This window comes from Pleurodeles waltl, chromosome 4_1, assembly GCF_031143425.1.
Source record: "Pleurodeles waltl isolate 20211129_DDA chromosome 4_1, aPleWal1.hap1.20221129, whole genome shotgun sequence".
In the NCBI taxonomy this organism is placed as follows: domain Eukaryota; kingdom Metazoa; phylum Chordata; class Amphibia; order Caudata; family Salamandridae; genus Pleurodeles; species Pleurodeles waltl.
The window spans coordinates 658,430,352-658,458,172 of NC_090442.1; the positions used below are offsets into that span (position 1 = coordinate 658,430,352).

General features: G+C 48.9%; 1 protein-coding gene across 1 annotated transcript in view; it reads left to right on the plus strand.

The window, feature by feature from the left end:
- The window catches only part of XPOT (exportin for tRNA), a 710,192-nt gene that overhangs the window by 105,355 nt on the left and 577,016 nt on the right, over positions 1-27,821 (plus strand). The window contains exon 5 of the mRNA XM_069229126.1: positions 9,198-9,267. Within this exon, the coding sequence (XP_069085227.1) occupies positions 9,198-9,267 (70 nt within the window). The remainder of the gene's footprint in view (positions 1-9,197; positions 9,268-27,821) is intronic.

The window sequence follows — 27,821 nt, forward strand, 5'->3', positions numbered from 1 at the left end:
GAAACATCCAGCCTCGGAGCCAAAAACCGGTTCCTATACAGAGGAACAAGGATTGTCCTCCCAAATGCAAAAACATAGATTCGGAGAGGAACTTCAAGCAGTAGAGCCAAACTATACTCAAAGGAGGCTCCACATTCAACAAGACACAGGGAAGATAACCACTCTTCCCCCAATTAAAATAAAAAGAAAACTTGCCTTTCAACAAAAGGACAAGGAGCCACAGGCAAAGGTGGCAAGGAAAACAACTCCACCACCGTCTCCACCACCATCAGTGCACACATCACCAGTAGCAACTCCTCCACTGATGCACTCCCGACTCATACTACCATGAGTCAAGATGATCCCAATGCATGGGACCTTTACGATGCTCCAGTATCGGACAACAGCCCAGACTCGTACCCTGCCAGGCTGTCCCCACCTGAGGACAGTACATCTTACACACAGGTGATCGCAAGGGCAGCTGCTTTCCATAACGTCACCTTGCATTCCGAACCAATTGAGGATGACTTTTTGTTTAACACGCTATCCTCCACTCATAGCCAATACCAAAGACTACCTATGCTCCCAGGAATGCTAAAACATTCAAAACAAATCTTTCAGGATCCTGTTAAAGGCCGAGCCATAACTCCAAGGGTGGAGAAAAAGTACAAGCCACCGCCAACAGATCCAGTTTATATTACAACGCAGTTAACACCAGACTCAGTAGTTGTCGGGGCAGCTCGTAAGTGAGCAAACTCTCATACCTCGGGGGACGCACCACCTCCAGACAAAGAGAGTCACAAATTTGATGCTGCGGGCAAAAGGGTTGCAGCACAAGCAGCAAACCAATGGCGCATTGCCAATTCACAAGCACTTTTGGCAAGATATGATAGAGCTCACTGGGATGAGATGCAACATTTGATAGAACACTTACCCAAGGAGTTCCAAAAAAGAGCACAACAAGTGGTGGAAAAAGGCCAAAGTATCTCTAATAATCAGATACAGTCTTCAATGGATGCAGCAGATACGGCTGCAAGGACAGTAAATACTGCAATAACAATAAGAAGGCACGCATGGCTGCGCACGTCAGGGTTCAAGCCGGAAATTCAACAAGCCGTGCTAAATATGCCATTTAATGAACAGCAGTTGTTTGGGCCGGAAGTCGACACTGCTATTGATAAACTCAAGAAAGACAGTGATACAGCAAAAGCCATGGGCGCACTCTACTCCCCGCAGAGCAGAGGCACATTTCGCAAAACACCTTGTAGGGGAGGGTTTCGAGGACAACCTACAGAAACCACAACATCACAAACAAGGCCCACTTACCAAAGCCAGTATCAGCGGGGAAGTTTTCGGGGGCAATATAGAGGGGGACAATTCCAAAAAAATAGAGGAAAATTCCAAAGCCCCAAAACTCCTCAAAATAAGCAGTGACTTACAAGTCACACATCCCCATCACATAACACCTGTGGGGGGAAGACTAAGCCAATTTTACAAACATTGGGAGGAGATGACAACAGATACTTGGGTACTAGCAATTATCCAGCATGGTTATTGCATAGAATTTCTCGAATTCCCTCCAACAGTCCCACCGAAAACACACAGTATGTCAAAACAACATATAAATCTTCTAGGATTAGAAGTTCAAGCATTGCTCCAAAAAGAGGCAATAGAATTAGTACCAAAACAAGAACTAAACACAGGAGTTTACTCACTGTACTTTCTGATACCCAAAAAAGACAAAAGTCTAAGACCTATACTAGATCTCAGAATATTAAATACATACATCAAATCAGACCACTTTCACATGGTTACATTACAAGAAGTAATCCCACTGCTCAAACAACAAGACTACATGACAACACTGGATCTAAAGGATGCATATTTCCATATACCAATACATCCTTCACACAGAAAGTACCTAAGGTTTGTATTCCAAGGGATACATTACCAATTCAGAGTGTTGCCATTCGGAATAACAACTGCGCCAAGAGTTTTTACAAAATGTCTAGCAGTAGTAGCTGCACATATCACAAGGCAGCAAATACATGTGTTCCCGTACCTAGACGATTGGTTAATCAAAACCAACACGCAAATACAGTGTTCACAACACACAAATTATGTCATAGAAACCCTACACAAACTAGGTTTCTCAATCAATTACTCAAAGTCACACCTTCTGCCGTGTCAAACACAGCAATTCCTAGGGGCAACAATCAACACAGTAAAAGGAATTGCCACTCCAAGTCCACAAAGAGTCCAAACATTTCACAATGTAATACAAGCCATGTATCCAAACCAAAAGATACAGGTCAAATTGGTAATGAAACTGCTAGGCATGATGTCTTCATGCATAGCCATTGTCCCAAACGCAAGGCTGCACATGCGGCCCTTACAACAGTGCGTAGCATCACAATGGTCACAAGCACAGGGTCAACTTCTAGATCTGGTGTTGATAGACCGCCAAACATACATCTCGCTTCAATGGTGGAACAGTGTAGGAAGTTGGCTCTGTATGTGCTATTTCAAAGTAAGGAATAGCATGCACAGAGTCCAAGGGTTCCCCTTAGAGGTAAAATAGTGGTAAAAATAGATAATACTAATGCTCTATTTTGTGGTAGTGTGGTCGAGCAGTAGGCTTATCCAAGGAGTAGTGTTAAGCATTTGTTGTACATACACATAGACAATAAATGAGGTACACACACTCAGAGACAAATCCAGCCAATAGGTTTTGTTATAGAAAAATATCTTTTCTTAGTTTATTTTAAGAACCACAGGTTCAAATTTAACATGTAATATCTTGTTTGAAAGGTATTGCAGGTAAGTACATTAGGAACTTTGAATCATTTCAATTGCATGTATACTTTTCAAGTTATTCATAAATAGCTATTTCAAAAGTGGACACTTAGTGCAATTTTCACAGTTCCTGGGGGAGGTAAGTATTTGTTAGTTTTACCAGGTAAGTAAGACACTTACAGGGTTCAGTTCTTGGTCCAAGGTAGCCCACCGTTGGGGGTTCAGAGCAACCCCAAAGTCACCACACCAGCAGCTCAGGGCCGGTCAGGTGCAGAGTTCAAAGTGGTGCCCAAAACGCATAGGCTATAATGGAGAGAAGGGGGTGCCCCGGTTCCGGTCTGCTTGCAGGTAAGTACCCGCGTCTTCGGAGGGCAGACCAGGGGGGTTTTGTAGGGCACCGGGGGGGACACAAGCCCACACAGAAATTTCACCCTCAGCGGCGCGGGGCGGCCGGGTGCAGTGTTAGAACAAGCGTCGGGTTCGCAATGTAAGTCAATGAGAGATCAAGGGATCTCTTCAGCGCTGCAGGCAGGCAAGGGGGGGCTTCCTCGGGGAAACCTCCACTTGGGCAAGGGAGAGGGACTCCTGGGGGTCACTTCTGCAGTGAAAGTCCGGTCCTTCAGGTCCTGGGGGCTGCGGGTGCAGGGTCTTTTCCAGGCGTCGGGACTTAGGTTTCAGAGAGTCGCGGTCAGGGGAAGCCTCGGGATTCCCTCTGCAGGCGGCGCTGTGGGGGCTCAGGGGGGACAGGTTTTGGTACTCACAGTCGCAGAGTAGTCCGGGGGTCCTCCCTGAGGTGTTGGTTCTCCACCAGCCGAGTCGGGGTCGCCGGGTGCAGTGTTGCAAGTCTCACGCTTCTTGCGGGGAGATTGCAGGGTTCTTTAAGGCTGCTTCTTGAAACAAAGTTGCAGTCTTTTTGGAGCAGGTCCGCTGTCCTCTGGAGTTTCTTGTCGTCGTCGAAGCAGGGCAGTCCTCAGAGGATGCAGAGGTTGCTGGTCCCTTTGGAAGGCGTCGCTGGAGCAGAGTTCTTTGGAAGGCAGGAGACAGGCCGGTGAGTTTCTGGAGCCAAGGCAGTTGTTGTCTTCTGGTCTTCCTCTGCAGGGGTTTTCAGCTAGGCAGTCCTTCTTCTTGTTGTTGCAGGAATCTAATTTTCTAGGGTTCAGGGTAGCCCTTAAATACTAAATTTAAGGGCGTGTTTAGGTCTGGGGGGTTAGTAGCCAATGGCTACTAGCCCTGAGGGTGGGTACACCCTCTTTGTGCCTCCTCCCAAGGGGAGGGGGTCACAATCCTAACCCTATTGGGGGAATCCTCCATCTGCAAGATGGAGGATTTCTAAAAGTTAGAGTCACCTCAGCTCAGGACACCTTAGGGGCTGTCCTGACTGGCCAGTGACTCCTCCTTGTTGTTTTCTTTGTTCCCTCCAGCCTTGCCGCCAAAAGTGGGGGCCGTGGCCGGAGGGGGCGGGCAACTCCACTAAGCTGGAGTGCCCTGCTGGGCTGTGACAAAGGGGTGAGCCTTTGAGGCTCACCGCCAGGTGTTACAGCTCCTGCCTGGGGGAGGTGTTAGCATCTCCACCCAGTGCAGGCTTTGTTACTGGCCTCAGAGTGACAAAGGCACTCTCCCCATGGGGCCAGCAACATGTCTCTAGTGTGGCAGGCTGCTGGAACTAGTCAGCCTACACAGACAGTCGGTTAAGTTTCAGGGGGCACCTCTAAGGTGCCCTCTGGGGTGTATTTTGCAATAAAATGTACACTGGCATCAGTGTGCATTTATTGTGCTGAGAAGTATGATACCAAACTTCCCAGTTTTCAGTGTAGCCATTATGGTGCTGTGGAGTTCGTGTTTGACAAACTCCCAGACCATACACTCTTATGGCTACCCTGCACTTACAATGTCTAAGGTTTTGTTTAGACACTGTAGGGGTACCATGCTCATGCACTGGTACCCTCACCTATGGTATAGTGCACCCTGCCTTAGGGCTGTAAGGCCTGCTAGAGGGGTGACTGACCTATACTTGCATAGGTAGTGAGAGGCTGGCATGGCACCCTGAGGGGAGTGCCATGTCGACTTACTCGTTTTGTTCTCACTAGCACACACAAGCTGGCAAGCAGTGTGTCTGTGCTGAGTGAGAGGTCTCCAGGGTGGCATAAGACCTGCTGCAGCCCTTAGAGACCTTCCTTGGCATCAGGGCCCTTGGTACTAGAAGTACCAGTTACAAGGGACTTATCTGGATGCCAGGGTCTGCCAATTGTGGATACAAAAGTACAGGTTAGGGAAAGAACACTGGTGCTGGGGCCTGGTTAGCAGGCCTCAGCACACTTTCAATTGTAAACATAGCATCAGCAAAGGCAAAAAGTCAGGGGGCAACCATGCCAAGGAGGCATTACCTTACAAACAGTATAAATTTAAACCAAGGGCGGCCTTTTCAAGACCCAGTGCCACAATACGTAATAACGACAGATGCATCCATGACAGGGTGGGGAGCACACCTCAATCAGCACAGCATCCAAGGACAATGGGACATTCAGCAAAGACAGTTTCATATAAATCACTTAGAACTGTTAGCGGTGTTTCTAGCGCTGAAAGCATTTCAACCCATAATAACCCACAAATACACTCTTGTCAAGACAGACAACATGACAACAATGTATTACCTAAACAAACAGGGAGGAACACACTCGACACAGTTGTGTCTCCTGACACAAAAAAATATGGCATTGGGCGATTCACAACCACATTCGCCTAATAGCACAATTTATTCCAGGGATTCAGAATCAGTTAGCAGACAATCTCTCTCGGGATCATCAACAGATCCACGAATGGGAAATTCACCCCCAAATACTGAACACTTACTTCCGAATTTGGGGAACGCCACAAATTGATCTATTTGCAACAAAAGAAAACTCAAAATGCCAAAACTTCGCATCCAGGTACCCACAACATCAGTCTCAGGGCAATGCACTATGGATGAACTGGTCAGGGATATTTGCATACGCTTTTCCCCCTCTCTCACTCCTTTCATATCTAGTAAACAAGTTGAGTCAAAACAAACTCAAACTCATACTAATAGCACCAACATGGGCAAGGCAACCTTGGTACACAACACTACTAGACCTTTCAGTAGTACCTCATGTCAAACTACCAAACAGACCAGATCTGTTAACACAACACAAACAACAGATCAGACATCCAAATCCAGCATCGCTGAATCTAGCAATTTGGCTCCTGAAATCCTAGAATTCGGGCACTTAGACCTCACACAGGAATGTATGGAGGTCATAAAACAAGCTAGAAAACCTACCACTAGACACTGCTATGCAAATAAGTGGAAAAGATTTGTTTATTACTGCCATAATAATCAAATTCAACCTTTACACGCATCTGCAAAAGATATAGTAGGATACTTACTACATTTGCAAAAATCAAAACTAGCTTTCTCTTCCATTAAAATACATCTTACTGCAATTTCAGCTTACCTGCAAATTACGCACTCAACTTCATTATTTAGGATACCAGTCATAAAAGCGTTTATGGAAGGCCTAAAGAGAATTATACCACCAAGAACACCACCAGTTCCTTCATGGAACCTCAACATTGTCTTAACACGACTCATGGGTCCACCTTTTGAGCCCATGCACTCTTGTGAAATGCAATACTTAACGTGGAAAGTTGCATTTTTAATTGCCATCACATCTCTAAAAAGAGTGAGTGAAATTCAAGCATTTACCATTCAAGAACCATTTATTCAAATACACAAAAATAAAGTTGTTCTACGGACAAATCCTAAATTTTTACCAAAAGTAATCTCACCGTTCCACTTGAATCAAACGGTAGAATTACCAGTGTTCTTCCCACAGCCAGATTCTGTAGCTGAAAGAGCACTACATACATTAGACATCAAAAGAACACTAATGTACTACATTGACAGAACAAAACTAATTCGAAAGACAAAACAACTATTTATTGCCTTTCAAAAACCTCATACAGGAAATCCAATTTCAAAACAAGGCATTGCTAGATGGATAGTTAAGTGCATTCAAACCTGCTATCTTAAAGCTAAAAGAGAACTGCCTATTACACCAAAGGCACACTCAACCAGAAAGAAAGGTGCTACCATGGCCTTTCTAGGAAATAGTCCAATGAACGAAATATGTAAGGCAGCAACATGGTCTACGCCTCATACATTTACCAAGCACTACTGTGTAGATGTGTTAACTGCACAACAGGCAACAGTAGGTCAAGCTGTACTAAGAACATTATTTCAAACTACTTCAACTCCTACAGGCTGAACCACCGCTTTTGGGGAGATAACTGCTTACTAGTCTATGCACAGCATGTGTATCTGCAGCTACACATGCCATTGAACGGAAAATGTCACTTACCCAGTGTACATCTGTTCGTGGCATTAGTCGCTGCAGATTCACATGCGCCCACCCGCCTCTCCGGGAGCCTGGAGCCGTTTAGAAGTAGATCTTAAACATTTGTACGTTTGTAAATATATTACTTTAAACTTCATTATGTACATACGCATTCACTCCATTGCATGGGCACTATTACTAACATACACAACTCCTACCTCACCCTCTGCGGGAAAAACAATCTAAGATGGAGTCGACGCCCATGCGCAATGGAGTCGAAATGGGAGGAGTCCCTTGGTCTCGTGACTCGAAAAGACTTCTTCGAAGAAAAACAACTTGTAACACTCCGAGCCCAACACCAGATGGCGGGATGTGCACAGCATGTGAATCTGCAGCGACTAATGCCACGAACAGATGTTAATCCAAACAATTATGGCAACGCGTTTCGGCCTGAGACTTCGACTGGCCATATATGTATATATAGTGTACTTTCCTCCAGTTGGGAGGACTGCCTATGAGTAATCTAGTGTAGTGTTACTGTAGTAAAGTACTTTTATTTTTGTAACACTGTGTGGGTTCTTTCATGTGTGACATGTTGCGGTGTGGCTATAGTGGTATTGCATAAGCTTTGCATTTCTCCTAGATTAGTCTTGGCTACTCATCCACAGCTACCTCTAGAGAGCCCTGGCTTTCTATACACTGCCTACATTCACTAATAAGGATTTCCTGGACCTGGTATAAGGTGCCAATACCATAGGTGTCCACCACACACCAGGCCAGCATCCTACAGTGTCTCAGAATGCAGATTTCAGTTATTGCTAGAGCATATTCTAGCCATAATTTTTTATGACTGTTTAGTCCATCACTGTCTTCTATATCAAGAAATAGTGTTATTTCCATTGACTGGGCTAACTAAGTCACTGGAATCCGACAGCTGATGCTGGATAGAGTTCCAATAAGTATTCTCTTTCGAACAAAACCAAAAGAAACCAGCATTCCTTCGAGGTTGAATTTCCCAGCATGGACCGCACGCCTAATAAGACATTACTCTTCAGGGTTCTGGCACTTGAGGTGCCCCTCCAAACACATGGTCACTTTTGTGCCTTTCCTATAGTTATCCTTATCTTTGAAGTTACATGATGTGTGAAGTGTATGCTGATGCTTTGAACACTATCAGTGATGTACATTCATTGCTACTTAGCTAAATAGGAAATGTCCAGGAATATATTATACTACACTGTTAATTGCAGACATCTGATTCATGATGCTTATGTATAATAGGTTATCAAAGCCAATCCAATTAATAACATTAAAGCAATCTGTTGAGGCTTACAAGTAGCTCTTCTAAATGTCTTTACTTTGTCTGGAAAAACATATGAATTTCATACAAATTGAGCAATTAAATGCATTTTATAGAGTGATACTGGTGACAACCAATCCTTGATTAATTTCATAGTATTCTTGTGGTGTATAGTTCCTAACTATATTGATCACATTTATGTTGACAGACTGATGTGGATGCACTCACTGCCCCATTCTTGCCCTCTTTACTTTTCTTCTCTTCATAAAGATGTGCACCTCAAAATTATTTCTTTGTCAGTCACAGTATGTGCCTCAGTTGGAACAAGAAAGTGAAATAGTTGGAGTGATTAGTGTGCTACCGAGAAGTGAGTGGGTGGTCTAGCTTGTGGGTATTGGTCTCTCAAGGGTTACTTAAATTCCATTGCCTACCCAAACTTTGTTATAGCATTAGCTCTTCCCATAACTCTATTTATGACTGTATTACTTTCCCTTCTTTGTTGAAAGTATGAGCTGTGTATTACACGGGGATCTTCATGAAAATTAGGTTCTGTTTATGGAAGGTGCAGCCTTGTTAGAGGGCTTTCGGTATAATGAGACCCTGTCTTTACTGCCAGACATATCGTGGATTTCACCAGTTAATTTGATAAATGTATCAGTTGTGTTCATCTGGCTTTGGGTTTACTACTTCTTGTCTACTTTCTTTGTTTTCATGTAAAACAGATATTTCAGAGCAATTATTTTAATTGTTATGCTGTTTTCTTTCAGATATTCTGAATTGACTGAAAACCAGCAGCAACTAATTAGGGAAACGCTAATCACTTGGCTGCAAGCCCAGGTACGTTTTTCTGCAAAATAATTAATGTGTTTACTTTGTTTAAAGGATGACAAAGCCTCTCAACTGTACCTCTATTTCTATCTGATAGAGACTTCTAGCTGCAGAGTCCTTTCTTTTGAATTCCCTGGCGTCCGCTTCGAATCCGTACTTTTTTCTGCTGAGCAATACCATGCTTGCCCTGTTTGGTGGCATTGTTCGGCTCCGCATGGCGTCATCAGCGTCGTTAGATCCGTCTGTGATGTCATGATTGCCTGGCGTTTATGGTAGTTCTTTTTCTTTTGCACCGGTTAAGCGCAGTTCCGGGATCAAGCTACCCTCTGCCTTTTTTGGCAGGCCTTTTTTCTGACTCTTTTGTTGAAGCTTTTTCGTCTGTGCAAGATGTCATCAAGGAAGACGGGATTCAAGACGTGTGGTGTCTGCGATCGCGCCAGATCAGTGATAGACCCCCACCAGGTATGTCTGTGGTATCTTGACAGAGACCATGGCTCAAAGTTGTGCTCCAACTGCAAGGCCATGGCCCTTAAAGCTTTGAGAGAGCGGTCTCTGAACTGTGGCTCAGCAGTTGACGTCGGTAGTCACGACTCCCAGGAGGTCACGGTCCCGCTTCAGGAGGAGGTCGCGGGACCGCTCCAGGAGCCCCAAGCCCTCTTCTTCTCATTTGAGGTCCTCGGGGAAGAGGCACAAAAAGAAGTAGTAGTCCAAGCAGACTTTGACTTTGCCATGCCAGTCGGCTGACGAGGCATCTCAGGAACATCCACATTCCGAGCACGGCTCTGCTGAGCCAATACCAGTCTGACTTCGTGTAAAGAAATGGCTCCCTGTTGCAGTTACCCCCCACTTTTTGCCTGATACTGATGCTGACTTGACTGAGAAGTGTGCTGGGACCCTGCTAACCAGGCCCCAGCACCAGTGTTCTTTCACCTAAAATGTACCATTGTCTCCACAATTGGCACCCAGGTAAGTCCCTTGTAACTGGTACCCCTGGTACCAAGGGCCCTGATGCCAGGGAAGGTCTCTAAGGGCTGCAGCATGACTTATGCCACCCTAGGGACCCCTCACTCAGCACAGACACACTGCTTGCCAGCTTGTGTGTGCTGGTGGGGAGAAAATGACTAAGTCGACATGGCACTCCCCTCAGGGTGCCATGCCAACCTCACACTGCCTGTGGCATAGGTAAGTCACCCCTCTAGCAGGCCTTACAGCCCTAAGGCAGGGTGCACTATACCACAGGTGAGGGCATATGTGCATGAGCACTATGCCCCTATAGTGTCCAAGCAAAAACCTTAGACATTGTAAGTGCAGGGTAGCCATAAGAGTATATGGTCTGGGAGTCTGTCAAAAACGAACTCCACAGCTCCATAATGGCTACACTGAATACTGGGAAGTTTAGTATCAAACTTCTCAGAATAATAAACCCACACTGATGCCAGTGTTGGATTTATTAAAAAATGCACACAGAGGGCCTCTTAGAGATGCCCCCTGTATTTTACCCAATTGTTCAGTGCAGGACTGACTGGTCTGTGCCAGCTTGCTGCTGAGAGACGAGTTTCTGACCTCATGCGGTGAGAGCCTTTGTGCTCTCTGAGGACAGAAACAAAGCCTGCTCTGGGTGGAGGTGCTTCACACCTCCCCCTGAAGGAACTGTAACACCTAGCAGTGAGCTTCAAAGGCTCAAGCTTCGTGTTACAATGCCCCAGGGCACTCCAGCAAGTGGAGATGCCCGCCCCCTGGACACAGCCCCCACTTTTGGCGGCAAGTCCAGGAGAGATAATGAGAAAAACAAGGAGGAGTCAGTGGCCAGTCAGGACAGCCCCTAAGGTGTCCTGAGCTGAAGTGACTCTAACTTTTAGAAATCCTCCATCTTGCAGATGGAGGATTCCCCAATAGGATTAGGGATGTGACCCCCTCCCCTTGGGAGGAGGCACAAAGAGGGTGTACCCACCCTCAGGGCTAGTAGCCATTGGCTACTAACCCCCCAGACCTAAACACGCCCTTAAATTTAGTATTTAAGGGCTTCCATGAACCTAAGAATTTAGATTCCTGAAACCTAGAAGAAGACTGCTGAGCTGAAAAACCCCTGCAGAGGAAGAACAGAAGACACCCACTGCTTTGGACCCAGTCCTACCGGCCTGTCTCCTGCCTTCCAAAGAACCCTGCTCCAGCGACGCTTTCCAAGGGACCAGCGACCTCTGAATCCTCTGAGGACTGCCCTGCTTCAAGAAAGACAAGAAACTCCCGAGGACAGCGGCACTGCTCCAAAAGAACTGCAACTTTGTTTCAAGGAGCAGATTTAAAGACCCCTGCAACTCCCCGCAAGAAGCGTGAGACTTGCAACACTGCACCCGGCGACCCCGACTCGACTGGTGGAGAACCAACACCTCAGGGAGGACCCTCCGGCGACCCCGAGACCGTGAGTAACCAAAGTTGTCCCCCCTGAGCCCCCACAGCGGCGCCTGCAGAGGGAATCCAGAGGCTCCCCCTGACCGCGACTGCCTGAACTCCATTTCCCGACGGCTGGAAAAGACCCTGCACCCGCAGCCCCCAGCACCTAAAGGAACGGAACTCCTGTGCAGGAGTGACCCCCAGGAGGCCCTCTCCCTTGCCCAGGTGGTGGTTACCCCGAGGAGCCCCCCCCCCTTGCCTGCCTGCACCGCTGAAGAGATCCCTTGGTCTCTCATTGAAACCTACAGAGAACCCGACGCTTGTTTACACACTGCACCCGGCAGCCCCCGTGCTGCTGAGGGTGTACTTTTTGTGCTAACTTGTGTCCCCCCCCGGTGCCCTACAAAACCTCCCTGGTCTGCCCTCCGAAGACGCGGGTACTTACCTGCTGGCAGACCGGAACCGGGGCACCCCCTTCTCTCCATTGAAGCCTATGTGTTTTGGGCTCCTCTTTGACCTCTGCCCCGGACCGGCCCTGAGCTGCTGGCGTGGTAACTTTGGGGTTGCTCTGAACCCCCAACGGTGGGCTACCTTGGACCCAAACCTGAGACTTGTAAGTGATTTACTTACCTGACAAAACTAACAAAAACTTACCTCCCCCAGGAACTGTGAAAATTGCAGTGTCCACTTTTAAAACAGCTATTTGTGTTTTATATGAAAAGTATATATGCTACTGTAATTATTCAAAGTTCCTAAAGTACTTACCTGCAATACCTTTCAAATTAGATATTACATGTAGAATTTGAACCTGTGGTTCTTAAAATAAACTCAGAAAAGATATTTTTCTATAACAAAACCTATTGGCTGGATTTGTCTCTGAGTGTGTGTTCCTCACTTATTGCCTGTGTGTATGTACAACAAATGCTTAACACTACTCCTTTGATAAGCCTACTGCTCGACCACACTACCACAAAATAGAGCATTAGTATTATCTCTTTTTGCCACTATCTTACCTCTAAGGGGAACCCTTGGACTCTGTGCATGCTATTCCTTACTTTGAAATAGTACATACAGAGCCAACTTCCTACACTTCGCGTCTCCCCCAATATCCGGGAGCTGGAGCAATCCCTGCTCAAATTAAAAACCCTGCAAGGTCAGCAGGGGCCCTATCGGGTTCGATGCCAGCAGCTTCAGCCTCTGTTCTGTTGGAAACCCCGGGATCCGATACTGGATCCAGACTAATGCTGGTTCCATACAGTCGGCCTCCTCCGGTGCCAGTCCTGACGTCGACGCGAGCCCCACCGGTGGTGCGAGCCCCATTCTCATTCCAGATGAGCTGGAACAACGTCGTAAAACACCTATTCCAACTTTGACGGCGCCGACATGGCCCAGATCAGTGCCTGAGACTTATTTTGAACCGCTAGGCACAGGTGAGGAATGGGAGGGGTCTGAGGACCCTTTAGGCTATGGATTGGAGTAGGACTAGTATGAGGATCTAGGGGAAGCCAATGGACTGGATATTTCTCCAGACGCTGGTATGCTCTCACTTCCTTTTGTGGCTACAGAGGAGGGAGTGTAGTATGCCGTGGTGGTGCGTAGAGCAGCTGAGGTCTTGGATCTAGAGTTGCCTACGGTGCCGGTCAGGACTAACATCCTGACAGGGGTGCTTCAGCTGGGGGTTGCTACATCCGAGCCGATGTTACCCTTCAACAAAGCCCTTACTGATGTCCTGCTGAGGACGTGGTCCAAACCCAGCACAGTGGCTCCTGCGAATAGGACAATTGGACGCCGCCATTGACTAGCTCCTACCGACCCAAACTTCGGGTCACCCAGCAACCCACCACTGAGAACTTGGTGGTTCAAGACTCTTCTTCCCATGGTGCCTTCCCTTCCGCTCCCCTGGATAGGGAATCCAATAGGCTGGACCAACTTGGGAAGAAGATGTTTTCTTCCTCAAGCCCGGAATTAAGGTCCGTAAATACCTCATGCCTATTGGGCCATTTTTCCCATACTTTATGGGATACGGTGGCACAGGAGCTGCCCCAGGTCCTGTAGGGCGTATGGGACACTCTCACTCAAGCTGTCAAGAATGCAGCCAAGTTTACAATTCAGTGTGGTTTGGGCACGACCAACTCACTGGGCAGGGCGATTTCATCGACAGTGGCCCTTCATCGCCATGCCTGGCTTTGTACGACTATCTTTTCGGGCGATGTGCAAGCAAACCTGATAGATATGCCCTTCGATGGCTCGTGCTTTTTTGAAGTAAAGGCAGACTCGGTGCTTGAGCGGTTCAAAGACTCTTGAGCTACGGACAGATTCTTGGGCCTCTCTGCACCTGCTTGCTAGCAGTCTGCCTTTTGCCCCTTTTGAGGCTTCAAAAGGGGCGTGGTACCACGCTATCCGCAGGTCAGCCACCATCCTCCATCATCCCAGCATCCAGTGTGAGGTCGAGGTCGTGGTACCTTCAGACCTAGAGAGTCTAGCCAGAGGTCGGCCACCACGCATCCCCCCTCTTCCACAGCACCCAAGCCCTCCTAATACGGTTCTGCAAGACCATGTTCGTCCAGTTGGAGGGAGGATTCAGTTTCATCTCCCTCACTGGCAGTCCATAACATCAGACAAGTGGGTCTTGCAGATCATATAGAAGGGCTGTTCCCTCCCCTTCCAGTCTTTCCCTCCCTCTGCCCCTCTATTGAAAGAACGGCTGATGGAGGATCATTTAATCTTGCTCTGCGAGGAAGTTATGGCTCTCTTGGCCAAGGGACCCATAGAAAGGCTCCCGATGTCAGAAGTAGGCAGTGGTTGTTATTCCCGCTACTTTCTGATTCAAAAAAAGAACCAGGGTCTTCGCCCTATCTTGGATTTAAGGGACGTCTATCTCTTCCTCAAGAAGGAGAAATTCAAGATGCTCACTCTTGCTCAGGTCTTGTCTGCCCTAGACTAAGCAGACTGGATAGTAGTGTTTGACTTGCAGGATGCCTATTTTCACATCCCCAACCGGCCCGCCCACAGGTGTTACTTTGGGTTCAAGGTGGGCCACGAGCACTTTCAGTTTACTGTGCTCCCCTTCGGTCTCACCAGTGCCCCTCAGGTGTTCACCAAGATGATGCCGGTGGTAGCAGCTCATCTGCGCAGGTTAGGGATTTCAGTCTTCCCCTACCTCGACGACTGGCTGTTGAAGGCTCCTATGCCCCAGGCTCGCGTCACCCACCTTCAGACTATGGCGGACCTCCTGCATTCGCTGGGGTTTACTATAAATGTGCTGAAGTCACAACTGACTCCCTCTCAAAAGCTCCCTTTCATCTGAGTTGTTCTGGGCACAGTGCAGTTTTGGGTTTATCCTCCTGAGCACAGTCCAGGGTATTCAGGTGATGATACTGATGTTTCGGCCTCTATCCTGGATTTCGGTGAAACAGACTCTGGGGCTGTTGGAACTCATGGCATCCTGCATCCTGTTAGTCAAACATGCCAGATGGCATATGAGGGCTCTGCAGTGGGACCTGAAGGTCCATTGGGCGCAGCATCAGGGAAATCTTACAGACACAGTTCAGATCTCGGAGGTAACTGCAAAAGGCCTGCGATGGTGGTTAGTGAACTGCGATTGGGTCAGAGACAGACTCCTCTCCCTTCCCCAGCCTGATCTCACAGTAGTGACAGATGCGTCACTTCTGGGATGGGGTGGCCATCTGGGAGAGGCGGAGATCAGAGGCCTCTGGTCTCCAGCTGAATCCAGACTCCATATCAACTTGCTGGAGCTCCAGGTGATCCGACTAGCACTGAAAGCATTTCTTCCTGTTGTGAAAGGGAAGATAATGCAGTTATTCACAGACAACACCACCGCAATGTGGTACTGCAACAAGCAGGGCAGGGTGAGGTCATAGACCCTTTGTCAAGAGGCTCTGCGTCTCTGGACATGGCTGGAACAGCAGGGCATAACCCGAGTGTTCCAACACTTGGCAGGTTCTCTGAAAGCCAGGGCAGACCATCTCAGCCATCGATGCCTAGCGGATCACAAATGGTATCTCCATCCGGAGGTTGCGCAAAGGACTGTTTCAGCAGAAGGGAGAGCCTTGGTTAGATCTGTTCGCTTCCGCAGAGAATGCTCAATGTCAGCAGTATTGCACGTTGGAGTTTCCAGGGTGGCAATCACTCGGCAACGCTTTTCGTTGCGAGTGGAGTTCAGGCTCTCCTGTACTCTTTTCGCCCATACCACTCCTACCCAGAGTTCTCAAGAAGATCAAGAACGACCAGGCCCAAGTCATCCTAGTGGCTCTGGATTGGGCACATAGAGTCTGGTATCCCGAGGTTCTCAAAATGAGCATCAATCCTCCAATCAGGCTGCCCCTTTGGGAGGCAGCAGCAGGGAAGGGTTCTCCACCGAACCTGTTAACTCTGCATCTTCATGCGTGGAGGTTGAGCAGCGGTAGTTGATGGCTTTTGGCCTTCTTTCTGTCTATAAAGTTGTTTTGGCAGCCAGGCGTCTCTCCACTAAAACGGTATACTCCTGCCATTGGAGACGCTTTGTATATTACCGTACAGAAAGGCCTATTGATCGTCTTTCTGATATCCTTCTCTTTATACTTTACCTTGCCCAGCAGGGTTCTGCCTTGGGTACTCTCAAGGGCTATCTTTCTGCCTTATCGGCATTCCTTTGACTGCCTGATCAGCCTTCTCTTTTTCTAATCCCCCATTGTGCATAGATTCCTCAAAGGGCTTAAACATATGTTTCATCCTGCGCCTCAATGGGACTTATATCTTGTCCTCACATTTCTTATGTGTGCTCCCTTCGATCCTTTACACAACTGTTCCCTCTGGCTGCTCACCATCAAGACAGCCTTCTTATTGGCAATAACATCTGCCAGGAGGGTGAGTGAGATGCAAGCTCTGTCAACAGAGCCACTGTGTCTCACTATGTATCCAGACAAGGTGGTACTCAGAACCTGTGCCTCTTTCCTTCCCAAGGTGGTGACCCCATTCCATCTGGGTCAGAACATCACCCTGCCCACCTTCTTTGCTCCGCTGCATCCCTCTAAGGAAGATGAACGACTCCCGTGACTGGACCCAAAAAGAGCATTGTCGTTCTACCTTGACCGCACAAAAGAGTTCCGGGTGGGTGACTGTAGGAAGTTGGCTCTGTATGCACTATTTCAAAGTAAGGAATAGTATGCACAGAGTCCAAGGGTTCCCCTTAGAGGTAAGATAGTGGCAAAAAGAGATAATACTAATGCTCTATTTTGTGGTAGTGTGGTCGAGCAGTAGGCTTATCAAAGGAGTAGTGTTAAGCATTTGTTGTACATACACACAGGCAATAAATGAGGAACACACACTCAGAGACAAATCCAGCCAATAGGTTTTGTTATAGAAAAATATATTTTCTTAGTTTATTTTAAGAACCACAGGTTCAAATTCTACATGTAATATCTCATTTGAAAGGTATTGCAGGTAAGTACTTTAGGAACTTTGAATAATCACAATAGCATATATACTTTTCACATAAAACACAAATAGCTGTTTTAAAAGTGGACACAGTGCAATTTTCACAGTTCCTGGGGGAGGTAAAGTATTGTTAGTTTTAGCAGGTAAGTAAACCACCTACGGGGTTGAGATCGGGGTCCAAGGTAGCCCACCGTTGGGGGTTCAGAGCAACCCCAAAGTCACCACACCAGCAGCTCAGGGCCAGTCAGGTGCAGAGTTCAAAGTGGTGCCCAAAACGCCTAGGCTTCAATGGAGAGAAGGGGGTGCCCCGGTTCCAGTCTGCCAGCAGGTAACTACCCGCGTCTTCGGAGGGCAGACCAGGGGGGTTTTGTAGGGCACCGGGGGGGACACAAGTCCACACAAAAAGTACACCCTCAGCAGCGCAGGGGCGGCCGGGTGCAGTGTGCAAACAAGCGTCGGGTTTTCAATAGTTTCCTATGAGAGACCAAGGGGTCTCTTCAGCGATGCAGGCAAGGGGGGGCTCCTCGGGGTAGCCACCACCTGGACAAGGGAGAGGGCCTCCTGGGGTTCACTCCTGCCCTGGAGTTCCGATCCTTCAGGTGCTGGGGGCTGCGGGTGCAGGGTCTTTTCCAGCCGTCGGGAAATTAGAGTTCTGGCAGTCGCGGTCAGCGGGAGCCTCGGGATTCCCTCTGCAGGTGTCGCTGTGGGGGCTCAGGGGGGACAACTTTGGTTACTCACGGTCTTGGAGTCGCCGGAGGGTCCTCCCTGAGGTGTTGTTTCTCCACCAGTCGAGTCGGGGTCGCCGGGTGCAGTGTTACAAGTCTCACGCTTCTTGCGGGGATTGCAGGGGTCTTTAAATCTGCTCCTCTGGATACAAAGTTGCAGTCTTTTTGGAGCAGGTCCGCTGTCCTCGGGAGTTTCTTGTTCCTCTTGAAGCAGGGCAGTCCTCTGAGGATTCAGAGGTCGCTGGTCCTTGAGAAAGCGTCGCTGGAGCAGGTTTCTTTAGAAGGCAGGAGACAGGCCGGTAGGACTGGGGCCAAAGCAGTTGGTGTCTTCTTTCTTCTTCTGCAGGGGTTTTCAGCTCAGCAGTCTTCTTCTTCGGTAAGTTGCAGGAATCTAAATTCTTAGGTTCAGGGGAGCCCTTAAATACTAAATTTAAGGGCGTGTTTAGGTCTGGGGGGTTAGTAGCCAATGGCTACTAGCCCTGAGGGTGGGTAAACCCTCTTTGTGCCTCCTCCCAAGGGGAGGGGGTCACATTCCTATCCCTATTGGGGGAATCCTCCATCTGCAAGATGGAGGATTTCTAAAAGTCAGAGTCACCTCAGCTCAGGACACCTTAGGGGCTGTCCTGACTGGCCAGTGACTCCTCCTTGTTTTTCTCATTATCTCTCCTGGACTTGCCGCCAAAAGCGGGGGCTGGGTCCAGGGGGCGGGCATCTCCACTAGCTGGAGTGCCCTGGGGCATTGTAACACGAAGCTTGAGCCTTTGAAGCTCACTGCTAGGTCTTACAGTTCCTGCAGGGGGAGGTGTGAAGCACCTCCACCCAGAGCAGGCTTTGTTTCTGTCCTCAGAGAGCACAAAGGCTCTCACTGCATGAGGTCAGAAACTCGTCTCTCAGCAGCAGGCTGGCACAGACCAGTCCGTCCTGCACTGAACAATTGGGTAAATACAGGGGGCATCTCTAAGATGCTCTCTGTGTGCATTTTTTAATAAATCCAACACTGGCATCAGTGTGGGTTTATTATTCTGAGAAGTTTGATACTAAACTTCCCAGTATTCAGTGTAGCCATTATGGAGCTGTGGAGTTCGTTTTTGACAGACTCCCAGCCCATATACTCTTATGGCTACACTGCACTTACAATGTCTAAGGGTTTGCTTAGACACTGTAGGGGCATAGTGCTCATGCACTGGTGCCCTCACCTATGGTATAGTGCACCCTGCCTTAGGGCTGTAAGGCCTATTAGAGGGGTGACTTATCTATACTGCATAGGCAGTGTGAGGTTGGCATGGCACCCTGAGGGGAGTGCCATGTCGACTTACTCGTTTTGTTCTCATCAGCACACACAAGCTGGCAAGCAGTGTGTCTGTGCTGAGTGAAGGGTCCCCAGGGTGGCATAAGATATGCTGCAGCCCTTAGAGACCTTCCCTGGCATCAGGGCCCTTGGTACCAGGGGTACCAGTTACAAGGGACTTACCTGGATGCCAGGGTGTGCCAATTGTGGAATCAAAAGTACATTTCAGGTGAAAGAACACTGGTGCTGGGGCCTGGTTAGCAGGGTCCCAGCACACTTCTCAGTCAAGTCAGCATCAGTATCAGGCAAAAAGTGGGGGGTAACTGCAACAGGGAGCCATTTCTTTACAGTAACCAACTCTTTGTGGGGTACGTTGGAGCAAAGAAGGGTCGGGCAGTGCAGAAGTGAACCATTTCGCCCTGGGTCATTCTCTGCATCAAGATCTGCTACGCATTGGCCAGGAAGCAGCTTCCTTAGGGCTTGAGGGCTCATTCCTTCAAGGGGCAAAGCTGCTGTTAGTGCGCTAGGTCAGTGCGTTCCAGTCCTGGAGATTTGTCATGGGGCAACATGGGTCTCTTTGCACATGTTTGCAAAGCATTACTGCCTGGACAATCAGGTACAGAGAGATGGACACTTTTCCCATTCAGTCCTACAGGACTTTAGTGTAGTAGAGGTATCCGCAGCCCGCCGCCAGGAGGTTATGGCTTGGGTATCTATTCAAAGGTAAGGAATCTGCAGCTAGAAGTCTCTATCAGATGAACAAGTTACCTACCTTCGGTAACGCATTATCTGGTAGAGACTCTATCTAGCTGCAGATTCCTTACACCCACTGTAGGAAGTTGGCTCTGTATATACTATCTCAAAGTGAGAGATAGTGTGCAGAGAGTCCAAGGGTTCCCCTTAGAGGTAAGATAGTGGCAAAATTAGATAATTCTAATGCTCTATTTTGTGGTAGTGTGGTCGAGCAGTAGGCTCATCAGAGGATAGTGTTAAGCATTTGTTGTACACACACCGGTAGTAAATGAGGAACACACACTCAAAGACTTAACTCCAGGCCAATAGTTTTTATATAGAAACATATCTTTTCTCAATTTATTTTTATAACCACAAGTTCAAGATTTGAAGTAAATACATAAAATGCAAGGTACTCCACACAGGTAAGTTAGGAACTTTGAATTAGAGCAATACCATATACAGATTTTGTTAAAATGGCAATAAGCTATTTTAAAAGTAGACACAGTGCAAAATCAACAGTCCCTGGGAGAGGTAAGTATTGGTTAGATTGTGAGGTAAACAAGACACTTACAAGTCTCAATTTCTGGGCATAGGCAGCCCACAGTTAGGTGTTCAAGGCAACCCCAAAGTTACCACACCAGCAGCTCAAGGCAGGTCAGGTGCAGAGGTCAAAGGTGTGCCCAAAACACATAGACGCCTATGGAGAACTGGGGTGCTCCGGTTTGGGTCTGCCAGCAGGTAAGTACCCGCGTCCTCGGGGGTGGACCAGGGGGGTTTTGTAGAGCACTGGGGGGGGGGGACACAAGTAGGCACACAAAACACACCCTCAGCGGCACAGGGGCGGCCGGGTGCAGCCTGCAAAGCAGGCATCTGGTTTTGTATAGGAAACAATGGAGGGACCCTGGGGTCACTCTGGCGGTGCAGGCAGGGCACAGGGGGGCTCCTCGGGCAAGCCACCGACTGGGCTGGGCAAAGGGTCGCCTGGTGGTCACTCCTGCACTTAAGTTTGGTTTCTTCTGGTCCTGGGGGCTGTGGGTGCAGTGCTTGGTCCAGGTGTCAGGTCCCTTGTTACAGGCAGTCGCGGTCAGGGGGAGCCTCTGGATTCTCTCTGCGTGCGTTGCTGTGGGGATCCAGGGGGGTCGTCTCGGGCTACTCACGAGGTTGCAGTCGCCTGGGAGTCCTTCCTGTGGTGCTGGTTCCCTGGAGCTTGAGCCGGGGGCGTCGGGTGCAGAGGGTGTAGTCTCACGCTTCCGGCAGGAAGAGTGAGTTCTTTAAAAGTTGCTTCTTTGTTGCAAAGATGTTGCTGTTGTTGAGCAGAGCTGCTGCTCACAGGAGTTTCTTGGTCCTTTGGTTCAGGGCAGTCCTCTGAGGCTTCAGAGGTCGCTGGTCCCTGTCGGATGCGTTGCTGTTGCAGGTTTTCGAGTCAGGAGACAGGCCGGTAGGGCTGGGGCCAAAGCAGTTGTCGTCTTCCGTCGTCTCTGCAGGGCTTTCAGGTCAGCAGTCCTTAGTTCAGGTTTCAGGAATCTGATTTCCTGGGTTCTTGGGTGTTCCTAAATACTACATTTAGGGGTGTGTTTAGGTCTGGGAGGGCAGTAGCCAATGGCCACTGTCCTGTAGGGTGGCTACACCCTCTTTGTGCCTCCTCCCTGAGGGGAGGGGGGCACATTCCTAATCCTATTGGGGGGATCCTCCAAACTTAAGATGGAGGATTTCTAAAGGCAGGGGTCACCTCAGCTCAGGACACCTTAGGGGCTGTCCTGACTGGTGGGTGACGACTCCTTGTTTTTCTCATTATCTCCTCGAGCCTTGGTGCCAAAAGTGGGGACAGTGGCCGGAGGGGCGGGCATCTCCACTAGCTGGGATGCCCTGTGGCGCTGTAACAAAAGGGTGAGCCTTTGAGGCTCACCGTCAGGTGTTACAGTTCCTGCAGGGGGAGGTGAGAAGCACCTCCACCCAGTACAGGCTTTGTTCCTGGCCACAGAGTTGTGGGAGGCTGGCAGAAACTGCCTAACACTAGAAGTATTCAGGGGCATGTAGGAAGCTGGCTCTGTATGTACTATTTCAAAGTAAGAAATAGCATGCACAGAGTCCAAGGGTTCCCCTTAGAGGTAAGATAGTGGCAAAAAGAGATCATTCTAATGCTCTATTTTGTGATAGTGTGGTCGAGCAGTAGGCTTATCAGAGGGTAGTGTTAGGCATTTGTTGTACATACACAGGCAATAAATGAGGAACACACACTCAAAGACAATTCCAGGCCAATAGGTTTTTATATTGAAAAATATATTTTCTTAGTTTATTTTAAGAACCACAGGTTCAAGATTTACAAACAATACTTTAAATGAAAGGTATTTCACTTAGGAACTTTAGGAACTTTGAATTAGCAAAATAGCATATACAGTTCTCACACAAATGGCAATAAGCTATTTTAAAACTGGACACAGTGCAATTTTCAACAGTTCCTGGGGGAGGTAAGCGTTTGTTAGTTTTGCAGGTAAGTAAACCACCTCCAGGGTTCAAAGTTGGGTCCAAGGTAGCCCACCGTTGGGGGTTCAGGGCAACCCCAAAGTTACCACCCCAGCAGCTCAGGGCCAGTCAGGTGCAGAGGTCAAAGTGGTGCCCAAAACGCATAGGCTTCAATGGAGAAGGGGGTGCCCCGGTTCCAGTCTGCCAGCAGGTAAGTACCCACGTCTTCGGGGGGCAGACCAGGGGGGTTTTGTAGGGCACCGGGGGGGACACAAGTCAACACAAAAAGTACACCCTCAGCGGCACGGGGGCGGCCGGGTGCAGTGTGCAAACAGGTGTCGGGTTCGCAATAGGATTCAATGGGAGACCAAGGGGTCTCTTCAGCGATGCAGGCAAGGGGGGGGCTCCTTGGGGTAGCCACCACCTGGGCAAGGGAGAGGGCCACCTGGGGGTCGCTCCTGCACTGGAGGTCGGATTCTTCAGGTCCTGGGGGCTGCGGGTGCAGTGTCCTTACCAGGCGTTGGGTCTTTGAAGCAGGCAGTCGCGGTCAGGGGGGAGCCTCTGGATTCCCTCTGCAGGCGTCGCTGTGGGGGCTCAGGGGGGCCAACCCTGGCTACTCACAGTCTCGCAGTTACCGGGGAGTCCTCCCTGTGGTGTTTGTTCTCCACAAGTCGAGCCGGGGGCGTCGGGTGCAGAGTGCAAAGTCTCACGCTTCCAGGGGGAAACGTGTGTTGTTTCAAAGTTGCTTCTTTGTTGCAAAGTTGCAGTCTTTGTGGAGCAGAGCCGCTGTCCTCTGGAGTTCTTGGTCCTTCTAGATGCAGGGTAGTCCTCTGAGGCTTCAGAGGTCGCTGGACCCTGTGGATCGCGTCGCTGGAGCAGTGTCTTTAGAAGTGGGGAGACAGGCCGGTAGAGCTGGGGCCAAAGCAGTTGGTGTCTCCGTCTTCTCTGCAGGTTTTCAGCTCAGCAGTCCTTCTTCGTCTTAGGTTGCAGGAATCTATCTTGCTGTGTTCTGGGAGCCCCTAAATACTCAATTTAGGGGTGTGTTTAGGTCTGGGGAGTTAGTAGCCAATGGCTACTAGCCCTGAAGGTGGCTACACCCTATGTGTGCCTCCTCCCTGAGGGGAGGGGGGGCACATCAATAATCCTATTGGGGGAATCCTCCATCTGCAAGATGGAGGATTTCTAAAAGTCAGACTCACCTCAGTTCAGGACACCTATGGGGCTGTCCTGACTGGCCAGTGACTCCTCCTTGTTTTTCTCATTATCTCCTCCGGCCTTGCCGCCAAAAGTGGGGCCGTGGCCGGAGGGGGCGGGCAACTCCACTAGCTGGAATGCCCTGGGGTGCTGTAACAAAGGGGGTGAGCCTTTGAGGCTCACCGCCAGGTGTTACAGTTCCTGCAGGGGGAGGTGAGAAGCACCTCCACCCAGTACAGGCTTGGTTACTAGCCACAGAGTGACAAAGGCACTCTCCCCATGTGGCCAGCAACATGTCTGGTGTGTGGAAGGCTGCTGAAACTAGTCAGCCCACACTGGTAGTCGGTTAAGGTTTCAGGGGGCACCTCTAAGGTGCCCTCTGGGGTGTATGTTACAATAAAATGTACACTGGCATCAGTGTGCATTTATTGTACTGAGAAGTTTGATACCAAACTTCACAGTTTTCAGTGTAGCCAATATGGTGCTGTGGAGTTCGTGCATGACAGACTCCCAGACCATATACTCTTATGGCTACCCTGCACTTACAATGTCTAAGGTTTTGCTTAGACACTGTAGGGGCATAGTGCTCATGCACTTATGCCCTTACCTATGGTATAGTGCACCCTGCATTAGGGCTGTAAGGCCTGTTAGAGGGGTGACTTATCTATACCTGTAGGCAGTGTGAGGTTGGCATGGCACCCTGAGGGGAGTGCCATGTCGACTTAGTCATTTTATCCCCACTAGCACACACAAGCTGGCAAGCAGTGTGTCTGTGCTGAGTGAGGGGTCCCCAGGGTGGCATAAGATATGCTGCAGCCCTTAGAGACCTTCCCTGGCATCAGGGCCCTTGGAACCAGAGGTACCAGTTACAAGGGACTTACCTGGATGCAAGGGTGTGCCAATTGTGGAAACAAAAGTACAGGTTAGGGAAAGACCTCTGGTGCTGGGGCCTGGTTAGCAGGCCTCAGCACACTTTCAAATCATAACTTGGCATCAGCAAAGGCAAAAAGTCAGGGGGTAGCCATGCCAAGGAGGCATTTCCTTACACAACCCCCCCCCCCAAATGAGAGAGGATGAGACTAACCTTTCCCAAGAGAGTCTTCATTTTCTAAGTGGAAGAACCTGGAAAGGCCATCTGCATTGGCATGGGCAGTCCCAGGTCTGTGTTCCACTATAAAGTCCATTACCTTTAGGGAGATGGACCACCTCAACAGTTTTGGATTTTCACCTTTCATTTGCATTAGCCATCTGAGAGGTCTGTGGTCAGTTTGAACTAAAAAGTGAGTACCAAAGAGGTATGGTCTCAGCTTCTTCAGGGGCCAAACCACAGCAAAGGCCTCCCTCTCAATGGCACTCCAACGCTGCTCCCTGGGGAGTAACATCCTGCTAATGAAAGCAACAGGCTGGTCAAGGCCATCATCATTTGTTTGGGACAAAACTGCCCCTATCCCATGTTCAGAGGCATCAGTCTGCACAATGAACTGCTTGGAGTAATCTGGAGCTTTGAGAACTGGTGCGGTGCACATTGCTTGTTTCAGGGTGTCAAAGGCTTGTTGGCATTCCACAGTCCAGTTTACCTTCTTGGGCATTTTCTTGGAGGTAAGTTCTGTGAGGGGTGTCACTATGGATCCATATCCCTTCACAAACCTCCTGTAGTACCCAGTCAAGCCAAGGAATGCCCTGACTTGAGTCTGGGTTTTTGGAGCTGCCCAGTCCAGAATAGTCTGGATCTTAGGCTGGAGTGGCTGAACTTGGCCTCCACCTACAAGGTGTCCCAAGTAAACCACAGTTCCCTGCCCTATCTGGCATTTGGATGCCTTGATAGAGAGGCCTGCAGATTGCAGGGCCTTCAAAACCTTCTTCAGGTGGACCAGGTGATCCTGCCAGCTGGAGCTAAAGACAGCAATATCGCCAAGATAAGCTGCACTAAAGGACTCCAAGCCAGCAAGGACTTGATTCACCAACCTTTGGAAGGTGGCAGGGGCATTCTTTAAACCGAAGGGCATAACAGTAAACTGATAATGCCCATCAGGTGTGGAGAATGCTGTCTTTTCTTTTGCTCCAGGTGCCATTTTGATTTGCCAGTACCCTGCTGTCAAGTCAAAGGTACTTAAGTATTTGGCAGCACCTAGTTTGTCTATCAGTTCGTCTGCCCTTGGAATGGGATGGGCATCTGTCTTGGTGACAGAGTTAAGTCCTCTGTAGTCCATACAAAACCTCATCTCTCTCTTTCCATCTTTGGTGTGAGGTTTGGGGACTAAGACCACTGGGCTAGCCCAGGGGCTGTCAGGGTGCTCAATGACTCCCAATTCCAGCATCTTGTGGACTTCCACTTTGATGCTTTCCTTAACTTGGTCATACTGTCTGAAAAGTTTGTTTTTGACAGGCATGCTGTCTCCTGTGTCCACATCATGGGTACACAGGTGTGTCTGACCAGGGGTTAGGGAAAGGAGCTCAGCAAACTGTTGCAGGACCTTCCTACAGTCAGATTGCTGTTGGCCAGAGAGGGTGTCTGAATAGATTACTCCATCTACTGAACCATCTTTAGGGTCTGTGGAGAGGAGATCAGGGAGAGGTTCACTCTCAGCTTCCTGGTCCTCATCTGTTACCATCAACACATTTACATCTGCCCTGTCATGGAAGAGTTTGAGGCGGTTCACATGGATCACCCTTTTGGGGGTCCTGCTAGTGCCTAGGTCTACCAGGTAGGTGACCTGACTCTTCTTCTCTAGCACTGGGTAAGGGCCACTCCATCTGTCCTGGAGTGCCCTGGGAACCATAGGCTCCAGAACCCAGACTTTCTGCCCTGGCTGAAATTCAACCATTGCAGCCTTTTGGTCATACCAAAACTTCTGGAGCTGTTGGCTGGCCTCAAGGTTTTTGCTTGCCTTTTCCATATACTCTACCATCCTTGAACGTAGGCCTAGTACATAGTCCACCATATCTTGTTTAGGCTCATGAAGAGGTCTCTCCCAGCCTTCTTTTACAAGAGCTAGTGGTCCCCTTACAGGATGGCCAAACAGAAGTTCAAAGGGGGAAAACCCTACTCCCTTCTGAGGCACCTCTCTGTAGGCGAAAAGCAGGCATGGCAAGAGGACATCCCATCTCCTTTTGAGTTTTTCAGGGAGCCCCATGATCATGCCTTTTTAATGTCTTGTTAAATCTTTCAACAAGACCATTGGTTTGTGGATGGTATGGTGTGGTGAATTTGTAAGTCACCCCACACTCATTCCACATATGTTCCAGGTATGCTGACATAAAGTTGGTACCTCTGTCAGACACCACCTCCTCAGGAAATCCCACTCTGGTAAAAATACCAATGAGTGCTTTGGCTACTGCAGGGGCAGTAGTTGACCTAAGGGGAATTGCTTCAGGGTATCTAGTAGCATGATCCACCACTACTAGTATGTATTGGTTCCCTGAGGCTGTGGGAGGTTCAAGTGGACCCACTATGTCCACACCCACTCTTTCAAAGGGGACCCCCACCACTGGAAGTGGAATGAGGGGGGCCTTTGGGTGTCCACCTGTCTTACCACTGGCTTGACAGGTGGCACAGGAAACACAAAACTCCTTGACCTTCTGGGACATGTTGGGCCAATAGAAGTGGTTGACTAATCTCTCCCACGTCTTGGTCTGTCCCAAATGCCCAGCAAGAGGAATATCATGAGCTAAGGTCAGAATGAACTTCCTAAACTCCTGAGGCACTACCACTCTCCTAGTGGCACCAGGTTTGGGATCTCTTGCCTCAGTGTAGAGGAGTCCATCTTCCCAATAGACTCTGTGTTCCTGTTATTTTTCCTTTGGACTCTTCAGCAGCTTGCTGCCTAAGGCCTTCAAGAGAGGGACAGGTTTCTTGCCCCTTACACAACTGTTACCTTGAGGGTCCCCCTGGGCCTAGGAGCTCAACCTGATAAGGTCCTAACTCCATGGACTCAGTTCCCTCAGAGGGCAGAACTTCTTCCTGGGAAGAGAGGTTCTCTTTTTCTTATTGTGTTGAAGCTGGTTCCCCAGCCTTCTTTCCGTTTCTCTTGGAGGGTTGGGCCCTTTTTCCAGGCTCCAACACCTCTTTTTCACCCTGAGCCTTGCACTGTGCCCTTGTCTTGACACACACCAGTTCAGGGATACCCAGCATGGCTGCATGGGTTTTAAGTTCTACCTCAGCCCATGCTGAGGACTCCAGGTCATTTCCAAGAAAACAGTCTACAGGGATATTTGAGGAGACCACCACCTGTTTCAGGCCATTGACCCCTCCCCACTCTAAAGTTACCATAGCCATGGGATGTACTTTAGTCTGATTGTCAGCGATGGTGACTGGATAAGTTTGTCCAGCC